This window comes from Colletotrichum higginsianum, chromosome 6 (assembly GCF_001672515.1).
Source record: "Colletotrichum higginsianum IMI 349063 chromosome 6, whole genome shotgun sequence".
Lineage (NCBI taxonomy): Eukaryota > Fungi > Ascomycota > Sordariomycetes > Glomerellales > Glomerellaceae > Colletotrichum > Colletotrichum higginsianum.
The window spans coordinates 1,409,915-1,422,636 of NC_030959.1; the positions used below are offsets into that span (position 1 = coordinate 1,409,915).

At 57.4% G+C, this 12,722-nt stretch overlaps 4 protein-coding genes across 4 annotated transcripts; 2 read left to right on the top strand and 2 right to left on the bottom strand.

Annotated features, from left to right (window-relative positions):
* Positions 1–911: 911 nt before the first annotated feature.
* Positions 912–3,615, bottom strand: CH63R_08852 (uncharacterized protein; the record flags this gene model as incomplete). Its single annotated transcript, XM_018303826.1, has 3 exons — positions 912–920; positions 1,063–1,385; positions 1,590–3,615. The coding sequence occupies 3 exons, from the start codon at positions 3,613–3,615 to the stop codon at positions 912–914; spliced, it is 2,358 nt and encodes a 785-aa protein (XP_018155849.1).
* A 1,432-nt stretch (positions 3,616–5,047) lies between these two features.
* CH63R_08853 (uncharacterized protein) lies at positions 5,048–6,000 on the top strand (the record flags this gene model as incomplete). Its single annotated transcript, XM_018303827.1, has 3 exons — positions 5,048–5,184; positions 5,227–5,339; positions 5,423–6,000. The coding sequence occupies 3 exons, from the start codon at positions 5,048–5,050 to the stop codon at positions 5,998–6,000; spliced, it is 828 nt and encodes a 275-aa protein (XP_018155850.1).
* Positions 6,001–7,141: 1,141 nt separating this feature from the next.
* CH63R_08854 (Secreted protein) lies at positions 7,142–8,957 on the bottom strand (the record flags this gene model as incomplete). The annotated part of the gene is made up of 3 exons (XM_018303828.1): positions 7,142–8,205; positions 8,262–8,327; positions 8,384–8,957. The coding sequence occupies 3 exons, from the start codon at positions 8,955–8,957 to the stop codon at positions 7,142–7,144; spliced, it is 1,704 nt and encodes a 567-aa protein (XP_018155851.1).
* Positions 8,958–10,319: 1,362 nt separating this feature from the next.
* CH63R_08855 (Major facilitator superfamily transporter) lies at positions 10,320–12,276 on the top strand (the record flags this gene model as incomplete). The annotated part of the gene is made up of 5 exons (XM_018303829.1): positions 10,320–10,857; positions 10,926–11,446; positions 11,505–11,826; positions 11,888–12,030; positions 12,088–12,276. The coding sequence occupies 5 exons, from the start codon at positions 10,320–10,322 to the stop codon at positions 12,274–12,276; spliced, it is 1,713 nt and encodes a 570-aa protein (XP_018155852.1).
* Between the last annotated feature and the right edge of the window lie 446 nt (positions 12,277–12,722).

Here is a 12,722-nt window from a genome sequence, read left to right on the forward strand (position 1 = left end):
CCGTAACCACATTCGCAAGCGTTCAAAGTAACATCATAAATCGTAAACATCTACCATCAAGTCGTGTCTAGGTAGGTATCCAAGCCAAATTTATAGAAAAGGTGTCCCGTGCACAAGATAGATTAGAAAAGAAAAGAAAAAAAGGCGAAAAGCAGTCATAAGTCATCAGTCACTTCTCCTCCTTCGTCGGTTGTGGTGACCTTCCTCCTCATCCCACTCCTTGATCCTGCGCGACTGTCCACCGTGCTGTACTTCTTGAACGACTCCAATAACATCTTTCAGCAGATTCTTCCAGCTGCCCTGTCCGCTGATCATGCCTTCAATATCGCTCGCAATCTTTTGCACCGCGTCATCGTCTGTACCGCCAACAGCCCATGCTCCACTTGAGTGCCAGCCGCTGCCGTCTCGAGGTCGGGTTTCGAAGGCACCTTGTCTCCATCTCAAGGCTCCCGTGCTACCCAGAGGGCGTCCCTGTGGGTCAAACCGATCAGGTAGCATCTCAACCTCGTCACTCGATTCGGGTGAAGACTCCAACTCCCGATTGCGACGGGAAAGCGGTGCTCTGCTCGAAGAGGGGTCTGACGAGGAGCGTCGGCGGCTGAGGACAGGACGCAGACTTTCTAGCTGTTCTTCGCTAAGGGAGGGCGGATCTTCCTGCTTTCGAGCCTCTTCCTCGGCCTGTTGCTCTTGTTCCAGGCGGTGCCGGCGCAGAGTTTGTGATGATTGAGGGGACAGTGGAATGAAGGTGACAGATTTAGAAGATGAGTGTTGTGGAGCGTGGGGCCGTTTGTCGGATATAGCACTTGAGACTGAAGTTGACGAGGGGGATAACGACCGAGACCGAGGCTGGGACTGAGACCGAGACCGGGATAGTGACCCTGGGAGAAACTGCTTGACACGTTCTCGCCATTTTATACCATCTACGAGACATGTCAGCGTGGTCTCAGATACGAGCAAACGAAGTCACAGAAGAAACAACGATTAGATCAACCCACCCTCACGACCCAAACCGACTGGTTGGGCATCTTGTGGTGAGGCGCTACGAGATAATTCATCACTCACATGGTCAGGGCCGAACCTCGTTCCCGGCGGCGGACCGCCTGATGGGGGAGGACCACCGGCAGGCGGAGGGGGAGGATATCCTCCGGCACCGCCCGTGGCCATCGGCGGGGATGGTCCCATTGGTGGCGGTCCGGGAGGGTAGTCTTGAGGATACGGTGGGTACTGATCCCTCAAGTTGGCGGTCGAAATGTTGGGATGCTGAGTGAAGCCCGCCGTGGGTGCCGGCGGTGGCGGATAGTAAGAGCCGCCGGATGCGTGAGGCGGCGAAGGCGGACGGCTGTAGTCGTCGTAGTACCCGTCATCCCGAACACTTTCTTCGTACCCTGTTAAGATCATCAGCCAGTGTTCATAACACCCTCATAATACATCATGATTCGACGTACTCCTGCGGTCCCTTTCTCGGTCCCTATTCCTGGGTCTTTCCGTGCTTCGTTCTCTGCTGTACGCCCGGTCTCTTGAATGTGCTCTGTCACGCGAAATTGATCTGTCCCTGGAGCGGGATCTGGAGGCTCGCTCCCTCGACCTACGGTCCTCGTCCTTCTCCTTCCTCTTCTGATATTGCTTGATTCCGATGGCGGCGGCTCCTGTGCCAACTGCTGCTGCTGCCATATCTCTCAAACGACTCTTGCTCCTCTTCTTCGCCGGCTCGGCATCGTCGTAATCGTCGCCTGACATGCGTCGGTGTCGACGGCGTCGCCTTTCGTTTGCTGCAGACTCATACCCGTCATCTGGCGGGTACGGCGGGTCGGTCGGCAGCGGTGAAGTCCCGTACTCAACTAAGCCTAGCTCAGGATCAGCGCTGCGCGGCTCGGGATAAAGAGAGCGGGCCTGAGACCTGCTGCGCGACCGACGACGTTCGCGCCGTTCCCGCCTGAGCTCCTCCTCATACTCCTGATCGCTTAGTTCGCGATCTACTTCGCGGTCCTTCTTGTCTTTCCGGTTCTTGTAAATCTTGCTGGCAACACCTCCCGCTAGGCCGGCGGCAACAACCTCGGCTCCGGTCCTGATGCGAGACTTGGACCTTGAACGACTCCTAGACTTGGAATTGGACTTGTTGCGGAAGTGTTGCACCAGACCGGCGGCGGCGGCAGTTGCAGCCGCGGCCTTGGCTACGGACCGACTCCGGCTCTTGCGGCTCTTGCGGCTACGGCTACGAGATCGGGATACCGAGTAGCTCGAGACGGAGTAACCTCGGTTTCTGCTCCGGCCACGATGCATTTCTTCCTTTTCAATCTTGCCGCTCTGATAATACTTGGCGGCACCTGCTACGGCAAGGGCGGCGGCAGCGATGCCAAGGCCGGTTTTAATCCTGGAGCTGCGGCTGTGGGATCTCGAACGAGACCTGCGGCGGTCGTCGTGGTAGTTCTCTTCGTACGCACTGCGAGCTCGTCGAATGATTTCCGTGCCCAGGCCACCGAGGGCCGCGCCAGCGAGCACCTTGCTTCCGCGGTTGGAGGCCATTTCACCACGGCTGTCTCGTCGGCTTGCAGCGAGTGCTGCAATACCGGCACCGGCGAGGGCACCCTCGGCAAGGTGACGTTTGTGGTGATGGTCGGAGCTGGAGCTCCTGTTTCGGCGAATGACGGTCCGCTTCATGTAGTAGTCTTCGTCGTCGCTAATGTAGTCCCTACCACGACCACGGCGATCGTAATGATACTCACGCTCGTCTCGGCGGTAGGGGCCAATGTCCTTGGTCTCCCGGCGGTAGTAGTACTCATCTTCGCGGGGCTCGCGGCGGACCATTTCGCGAGGAGACTCACGCTCTCTCAAAACAACAATGCCGGGATCTTGGCGAGGAACGATGATGGGAGCGGGATGGGGTGCCTCCTGGACGATAATCTTCTGGGGCTCGGGGGCCTGCTGACGAATAATGACAGGCTGGGGGATAGGTGGGGGACTGATGGGAGAGTAGTATTCGGTTTCCTTGCGGTATCTCTCGACCTCTGCCCCCCCATGCTCGTCGCGGTATTCTTCGACACGTTTCTCGACCTTGATGTCGCCATCTTCGCGGCGCTCGACACGCTTGTCCACACGGACCTCGGTTTCGGGTTCATGATGGTGGTGATGGTGGTGGTGGTCCCAAGGCCCCCTGGAGCGGCGGTCCCAGTCGCGCTCACGTTCAACCTCGATGAGAGTCCGGTTGTCGGCGACACTGCGAACATCGTCGAAACGGCTGTCGTCGAAGCGACCACGCTCACGGTCATAGTTGATTTGGGAGATGACACTCCGGGTGTCGCCTCTGTAGGGGTCAGCGACATCGCGCTCGCGCTCGCGCTCGCGTTCAATGACCTGGGTCCGTGACTCGAATGCAGAGCGTGGACGATCGGGGGAATAGGCATAGTCGCCCGAGTTGCGCAGCGGGTAGCCGGAGTAGCGTGATCGGCGATCGTCGTCGTCGACGACTTCAACTCGCTCTGTGCGCTCGACCCTCTCAACACGGCTGGGAGCCACTTTGTAGCGACGGACAGTGGTGGATTTGTATCGGTCTTCATCGGACGAGTAGTCGGTCGGATCCCGGTAGACCCGGGTCGACTCTCTGTAAACTCCAGCCATCGCTAGATGCGACGGGGGCAAACGACGGGCAACGCTGTTTGCGGAAAGCGGCAGTCGAAAGTCAAACGGGCAGGGCGGTTCGGATCGCCGTGGTGTAGGTTTGCGTTTGCGGGGGAGGGGGTTGAACACAAAGGATGTGCGATGATGACGGAGGGGAGGCACGGATTAAATGGTGTGCATATGTGGTGACTAGTTCGTCGTGGTATGTACCGTTGCTGAGTATGTATACTGATTTATTGGGAGGCTGGTGGGCATGCAACAGCCTCTGGTTGGATGGAAAGCGGGACAGATCTCTGTCTATTGAACACTCCAACCGATGTATTCCTGGCAAGCGACTCGCGAGCGTTAGTTTCACTCTCAGTTGGGTGCGTGATGGGAAGGAGGGGAAGGGGGAAGAAGAGAGAAGGAAGTGCCCGGGAGAAGGACAGAGAAGTTGGGTGGAGAGCGGCGCGGGAGAGGAGGAAGAAGGAGTGGAGGGGGAGGGGGAGGTCACAGCAGGAAATGGAGGGGCACTGTGGTTGCCAGTTGGGCTGAGATGGGAAGCTTGCCATGGTAAGAACGATTAGTGTGCCTACTTGCCTATCTCCCTACCAAGGCAATGAGTGTGTTTCTACTAATACTAGGCACGGATAGGTAGGTACTGCGCATCAACCAGGCAGGTGGTGATGCACCTAGTGCGCCTTCTTCTCTAATTCCTACAATCCCTCGAAGGGTGTTCCATGCCATTCACCCAAACCTCAAGCCTTGTTAGGCACGCAGAGTACCTCGCAAAGCCGATACGATGCTCCCTCGCCATCGCTCGCGCCGCGATACCAGACTGTTACGTCATCTGTACTGACTATCTTCATCCCACCTGGACCTGGGATGGAAATTCATCCAACGCTGGTCGACAGCCTGGCCAACTCTCCTCGCCAAAAACTGACCACGAGCGAGACATGAAAGCAGGCACTTGTCAGAATCACACACACGTACTTCCCGCTTCCCCAACAAAAACAACAACGCTCTCTCAGCGCCAGCACCGTCAATCAAGACCAAGGCAGCCTTGTGACCAGGCAGATTCTGGTGCGGCACGCCGTCCGAAGCTTGGGAGGGTGGGCGGCTCAGGGCAACGACAGGCCGCGCGACCCCTCCCCCTCGAGCGGCCTTGTCATCCGGCCCCCATCCTTGTCGTTTACGCTAGTTGCTCAGTTTGTAAAAAGACACCACCCCGCAGGTGTCCGGAGGGGCTGGAGAGTGGTGCTAGACCGTGGTGGTGTCGGTGGTGGCTGACGAGCAGCGGCTCGGTTCGAGTTTCGAGAAACTCTTGTTCCATGCGGAACTGGACGAACGAGTCTACCCTCGAGGCCATTCAGCCTTAGCCCTCAATCGTCAGGGCAGACCGAGCTAACAGTCTTGACAGTTGGGATGGCGTCCGTGGCGGCAGAGTTCAAAGATGCATCGCATCGCATCGCGCTTCACTTTACGCACAGTTTCGCTCACATTTGAACCCTGGAATTTTCCGCCCCGCTTCCTTGCAGCGCTTCCTTGCAGCCTAGGTGGTGTCGTCATGGCACAAAAGGATATTTACAGGTACTGTAATGTGTACGAACATACATGCGCCCAATCCTATAGCGCCGTCGCATCTCTGAATTCTAGCACGCCGGGACGCCAGAAGGCTTCGGGAAGCGCGAAGAAGACTCTCATTGCGCTCCACCTCGGGCCTGGCCTGGGCCTCGGCCCCCTCCGTAGTCGAAGGAGAAGAGTGATGCCCTGGACGGTGGGCAAAGGCTCAAAGCTAGTTGCTTTTGCTGGCATCTTCCATTGTCAGGAATGTCGCCCAATGTTGGCCTGAGCCCTGCTTCACTGCCACGACTTCCCGCCAGCTGCCAACTTATTCCTGACGCTGCACCATTGGAAAGCTCGGTGTCCCAGTTCTACTCCCAGAAAGTGTTTTCTTACTTCGCTGCATTAAGGCGTCCAAGTTCCAAAGTCTGCGTGCCATCCAGCGGAGACCAATCGACTGTGGCCAGCCGCAAAGCTGACTTGTCTTGCTGCACAGAGCCGGCACTTGACCATGACCTGCAGTCCGCCGTGGCTCATCTGCCCCGCCAAGGACTGCTGCCCACTGCTCGTCGAGATCCCAGAGATCCCGAGGCCTCCCATGGCCTAGAGCCTTGGAGCCGCGTGGACGCCGACCCGTTTTGTCGTGGCTTTGTCGTTGCTGCTTCTAATGCATCCATTGGCTCCGAGAGCTTTCCGGAGACAGAGAGCACAGGCATGCATGCACCGCCGCTGGGCTTGCCTACCTCTCGGTGTCAGATTCGGACCTCGCCAAGAGGCAGCCACGCAGACCAAGTAATCCAGGAAACGCATCACAACCTTCTAGAGATACCTTCACACGAATGACAGGGGACACAGATTGTGCTAGAGAGGAAACAACAGTGTATTAAGCATAGCATGTCTCTTTATATTATCTTTAAGCTTCCACGGCTATAGTTGTTAAACTGAACCTGAGTAGTCTCGTTAGTAAAGTGTTCCAGTCCAAACGATGACGTAAAAGCAAGTTTTTTGATGTTGTGTCGATTCAGAATTTTCAGTGTGAATAAATGATCATTTAATAAGATATCAATACAGATGGGAATTAACCCGGTATCATCTTGAAGGACAGGGATTGGCAGGTAGGTTGGTAAAGTGGGTGAACATACCGTGAGTGCTGCAGGATCAGACGCACCCCAGCTGACGCCCGGCCTCGATAGTCTGAATAAGACTTCATCATGGTAGCAGTTGCCACTCGGGATACGTCTCTGCGGCGCGTCTGATCCTCGGTTTTGTCGGGCGAACGACCAACCCGAGTTGATGTTGGCTTCCTGTTTGGTGATGGACGGGAAGAAGAGAAGAAATTTCTGCGGCCCGTCTGCTTTTATCTGTCCGACGACGTGGGTCGTGTTATGTAAGCAATATTTCCTTCCTACCTACGCACGTTCCACCTGGACCGTCGCTTGGACGCCAGCTGGTGTAAGACAACGGCTGTGACATTTTGTTTTGACTTCACCTTCTTTTTACTTCGGTTGAATCGTAACCTTACCTTTGAACCGGCAGCACTGAGTCGACGCGTTTGTTTCGTTCGTTTTACTGTAGTTTTTATGAGACCGACAGTAGATATCGAGATCACTTCTCGGGCACGCCCGATGGCCTTAGTCGATGGACAAGTCCTACCTTTTAGAATATCCTAGGGACCGGGTTCTGTGCCTGGTTTCAACAATACGGTGCTATCTGCACGACCCTATAGGCAGCTCGATATGTTCAACGCCTCTTGATCTCTAGATGGTTGATCTGTCATCACTCCGGTCCACCTCATCTTGACCCGGGCAAGTGTATTCGTGTCGACAAACTGACTAGGTCTGCTGGATGTGCTCCTTATGGAAAGAGTTATACTGCGAACAGCAGCGGCTTGAATCGCTGTCGTTCGCGGCTAACATCGAGGTCACTGCATATCCTCCATCCATTCATAACGGCTTATTCGAAACTCTTTGAGTCAGCATCCATTTCAGAGGTCACCGGTCTTGCGCCACCCAGCAATCCAGATCGCAGACCACTCCCAGAGCCCTTTGACCTTCCCAGGCGCCCCCTCGACAGGCTCGCCCTCCGACACCTTTGGACGAGGCACCTGACGGCCCTTACCGGCGGTGATGGGCAGGACCTCCGGCTCGATCCTCGCGATGCCCGTCCCCCTCAAGACGCCTCCCCTCTCATCAACAGCCTCGGCCACGGCCTCGTTGACGCGCCGTCCTGAAACTCGCAGCGAAGTCTCAAAGCTCCTCCTCTTTGCCTCGCCCAGGAACTCCCTCGAACCGTGCTTGTCGCTGACCTCGTAGAACCGCCACGTTTTGGTCTCGGTGTCCCCGTTCCACGAGACGTACAATGTCGTTCCACCCGCGTCTTCGAGCGAGACGATCGCCGGCTCCTCGGACGGTAGACCCGTCCAGTTGAACCGGAAGGCGCGGTAATTCTCCACCCCGACACCGAGGGCGCCCGAGTCCACGTACGCGTGGAACACGGGCGTGCCGTCCGCCGCGAACTCGGTCACGGCGCCCTCGGACCCCCAGTTGACGAGCGCGTTGCCCCCCGGCAGGATCTGCGTCGACCCCTGGCTCTTGGAACGCAGGCCGTCCGGCGGGTAGAACCCCTGCACGAGCTCCGCTTTGCCGGTCCGCGTGTCGACACGGATGATCTTGCCGCTGCTCGTCGGCGCCGTGTGAACCTCGCCGCCAGAGTCGTGCTCCGTGCCGTGCGCGCTGTTGTCGTACAGGCTGATCACTTCTTGTCCGTCGTCGTCATCGCCATCGCTGGCCTGCGAGAGCCAGCGCGCGTGGTGCTGGAAGCAAAAGTCGACGCCGTCGCCGAGGGCGAAAGAGCTGTTCGTGCCGCCGAGGCGCCAGAGGATGGACCCGTCGGTGCCGTTGATCTTGTGCACGGCGCAGGCGTCGCGGGCCGAGATGAGGTAGTTTCCCTGGTCGTCCTTGTCGACACTGTTGATGTGGAAGTAGTCCCAGGCGTCGGAGCTGTTGTAGCCGGAGCCAGCCTGGCCCGGGTTGATGGGCAGGATCGCTTCTGTATTCTTTTGATGAGACTGGGAGTTCTGGCTCGAGTGAGATGAGGTTTCTTACCGTCGGGCGAGACATGGTCTAGACTCGACCACTCAAAAAGGACCTTTCCGGTGGCGATGTCGAGCTCTAATCAAAATGTCAGCACCCTTCTAGCGTGCGTACCCCTTTTGGGTGGATCTCACCCTGAATGATGGCATTCACAATCCACTGCTGCTCAGGCTCGGCGCCCCACGGCGTCAAGTCTCTCGGCACGGGCTGATAGATCTGAATCAGTCCCGTCTCCTCGTTGACGACGTGGAACTCATGCTTGTCCACCAGCTTGTGGTTTCCGGCCCGCAGCTCGCGGATCGTTTCGTAGTGCTGGTCCAAGATCGTGACGTGCCCGTGCCCGTGGCCGTACCCGGCGTTGTGATCGCCCTCGAAGCTGAAGAGCACGTCGCGGCCCCGCCACCGCGCGGCCTGGAAGTTGGTCGCCCAGATGCTGTAGATGGCGTATCCGGACCACACGAGGTCGCCGTCGTCGCGGAGGATGTAGGGACCGGCCTGGCGCGGACCGTGCTGTGCCGTCGGCGTGTCGGGGAGTCCAGCGAAGGGGGCGAGGAAAAGATAGCCCGGCTCAACGGCGGAGGCGGGGATGGTGATGTTGAGGCGTGGCGGGGCGAGGTCTGGGCGGGAGCGGAATTGCCAGTCTGCGGTTGCTGGGTTCGCAAAAATCAGCGCCGAGGTGGCGAGGATGATGGGCGAGTGACACTTCATCGTGTTGATAGGGGGAGTGATGGTCGAGGGAAGATTCCTCTGCTTCTTCTGCCCGTTTTTTTCCACCTAGAAATATTGGACAGTGTCATGAAGTACAGAACTCCGAGATCAAATGGTTGGAAGCCTCTTCCACTCAATTTCCAAGTCCAGGTGTCGATGCTATCGTGATTATCACAGATTGGTACATGTAGCTCCTATTTAGTCTCCAAAGAAAAGAGACCATGCGCCCTTTTCAAGCTTTTTAGCCTCCGCTCGCTGACATACTAGCTGTGGAACAAGAGTGTGCGTATAGGAGCATCTGTGTGAGCGTCTGGTATGATGGCATCATGGGACCGTATGCCGCCATGAATAAAACTTTAGGGATCGGCACAATGGTACAGGTCTACGCCTGTCAACCCAAAACACATCTCCAAGGCCACACGCAGAGGCATGCCATTCGATCTGACAAAAGTTGGATGAAATCGACCTGACTGTGGGCTCTTGACCTGCCTGGTATGGTTACACGCGACCTCCTGTCCAAGCCAGCCTTCCATGGCGTGCTTGGTATGAATCATTCGGCATGATGTACAGATCCTGCTTTCTTCGTGGCACACATGGATCCAAAATGGGGGTGGTGGAAAGGACAAAGATCAAAGACTTTCAAACTTCTCTAGAGAATCTATCACAGCCATGGGTACTCTCGTTACAAGCACAGTGTATTGTCGATAATGATGTCAACCATGCACCCCCCCCTCCCCCCCGGCGGCGTTTCGATGTCGAATGCCGCGCGCTACTAATGCGGGGAGTCAAGGTTTCCGCAGTTAGTTATGGCTCTCAAAACCTGGATCGAGACCGAAAGCCACTTACGGGCCGCATATTGCGTGCTCGGGATGCTGATTGTGTGATGTGTCACCCCGTCGGGCTGCCGGGTCACACACACACACACACACACATGTCCGACCCGGCACCGAAAGCCAGGGACCTGCGCCGGACAATGTCCGGCCCCACGCAGACCACCACCCCGCCCGTTCCCCATCGGGCGGGCGTTTCGATGAAACCGCAGAGAATTCTCCTAAAATTTCCGCTTATCGTCATCCCGCCCTACCCTTGTAAGTCCGTCCGTCATTGGCACCTCAAACATAAAGCCGGGGGAGGGGGTCTGTTGGAAGATCGCAGCGATTGCGTGATACCATCCAAGATTTTCCCTCTCTCTCGCTGCTCTCGAATCTTTTCCATTTGTTCCTTCCTCTCATCCCCACCCGTAGTGTTTCCCAGCAGCGTCGCAGCAGTAGCAGCAGGAGCAACCATCCAATCCCCAGATACCAAGAGGACTTTACGTACTCCACGTTGGAGAAGAGGTTTGCTTTGTCACCCAACGCCATTATGGCCAAGGACCAACACCCCCGGCCCCGCTTCTCGGACGAAGAAATCGGCGGGGCACGAGCCACCAACCATCCGAACCCGGCATCACCGCCGCCTCCGTATTCCGACCCGGAGCCGGAATCCCCCGCCCCACGCGAAGACCAGCCTCTCCTCCGCGACCCGGCCGCCGCGGTCGAGGCCGGCGAGGCGTGGAAACCCCCGCGCGGCTTCCGCTGGATCGAGCTGGCCATTATGGCCAACGTCTTCCTGTACGGCTTCGACGGCACCATCACGGCCGCGACCTACGCCGTCATCAGCTCCGAGTTCGACGCCGCCAACACGGCGAGCTGGCTGACGACGTCGTATCTCGTCACTAGCACCGCCTTCCAACCGCTGTACGGTCGGTTCTCGGACATCTTCGGGCGCAGGGTGTGTTTCTTCGTCAGCAGCGTCACCTTTGGGCTGGGCTGTCTAGGGTGTGGGCTGGCGGGCGATGTGGTATCGCTGAACTGCATGCGCGCATTGACGGGATTCGGGGGAGGCGGGTTGATGACTATGGGTAGGCAGCCCCTCTTTCCGAGTGAACGACGATGAATCACGACGACTGACCCGAACAAAAAAAAACAGCTACAATCGTCAACTCTGACATGATACCCTTCCGCAAGAGGGGCATGTATCAGGCCCTGCAGAACGGCATGTTCGGCTTCGGCGCTGTTGCCGGTGCCTCCTTTGGCGGATCCATCGCCGACCACATCGGCTGGCGCTGGTGTTTCCTGCTGCAGGTGCCCATCTCCATCTCGGCGCTCGTGCTGGGCGCGCTGGTCATCAAGAACCCGGAAGGTGGATTCGACATCGACACGAACGACTACAAGGCCATCTGGTCCCGCGTGGACGTCTCCGGCGCCCTGCTTCTCGTCGTCGCGATTTCCGTGCAGCTCGTCGGGCTGAGCCTGGGAGGCAACGAGCTGCCGTGGGGCAGTCCCGTGGTCATCGGCACGCTCGTCGGCAGCGTCCTTCTTCTCGCGCTCTTTGTGGTGGTTGAGGCGCGGACGAATGCCATCCCAGTCATCCCTCTGAGGATGCTGAAGGGCCGCTTACCGATTCTCACGCAGATATCGAACGTCTGCGCCGGCCTTGCGGCGTATGCGGTGAGTTGGGCGTAATGGTGCACCCTGCGTGCAACGACGAGGCTAATCGTTGATCTAGTACTTATTCATGCTCCCTCTCTTCTTCCAAGTAGTCTTGCTCGACTCGGCGACTACGGCTGGTGCGAGACTCGCGATCCCATCGCTCGCGACACCCCTAGGCGGTCTCATCGCGGGCATCGTCATGTCGCGCTGGGGCAAGCTCATTTGGCTTGTCCGGGCCGGCGCCTTCCTGATGCTCTTCGGAAATGCTCTTGTCACAGCGCTGCAATTTCAGGATTCCAAATGGAAATACCTGGTTTACATCTTTCCGGCGAATCTCGGGCAGGGTATCATCTACCCGGCGATCCTCTTCACGACATTGGCTTCATTCGACCACGCCGGTGAGTGCTCAACTTGATACTGTCGCGCCGTTAGGCTTCCCACTAACCTTTGAACAAAAAGACCATGCGGTCTCCGCCTCGACAGTGTATCTCGTTCGCTCGCTCGGCACCGTCTGGGGCGTGGCAATTACCTCCGCTATCGTGCAGACAACACTCAGCGTCCGGTTGCCCGAGGTCCTTGGCAACATCCCCGATAAACGGAGAGTGCGTTATTATCCTTCGTCTTGTGCTTTGCGTCACTAACGCGTGTCCCACATCCAGCTTATTGACGAAATCCGGCACTCCGTGACGGCCCTCAAGACCCTCCCAGTGGAGGTGCGCCTCCCCGCGCGTCACGTCTACTATGAAGGCATCCAGTATGCTTTCGCCGCATCCACAGCCTTCGCCGGCATCGCCCTGCTTGCGGCAATTTTCGCAAGCCCGCGTGGACTCCGTAGCACTCACAAGTAGTTCATCGTCAGGGGGGGGTCCGCGGATCGCCTGATCGCGTCATCCGGCAGTCTCCATCCAACAGCCGCGACCGGGCCAAGAATGTCACTGCAGGACGCTGACGCACAATGATGGGTTTCAAGACTGTATTTATTCCACACAAAGCAGGGATGGAAAGGAGAACCGGATTAGTCCCGACAAGCTTGCGATGCAGGAACCAGGGCAAGACTGGTGGGGTGTGGATGCGTGGGTAGCAGGCAGAGGTTACAGGACATGTAGCTCAGGAACTTTCTCAAGCGAAAGCATCAAACGGAAATGATTGAATCGAGTAACAATTTGGCGGGCGCAAAAACAGAGTGGCGTATGAATTACACAGCCGTACAGTCTTCTCTGCCCTTCACTCATCTGTGCTCTCGGATGGCTTCCGGCGCAAGACGCGATTCGGTTTGCCCACACCCCAAGCATGC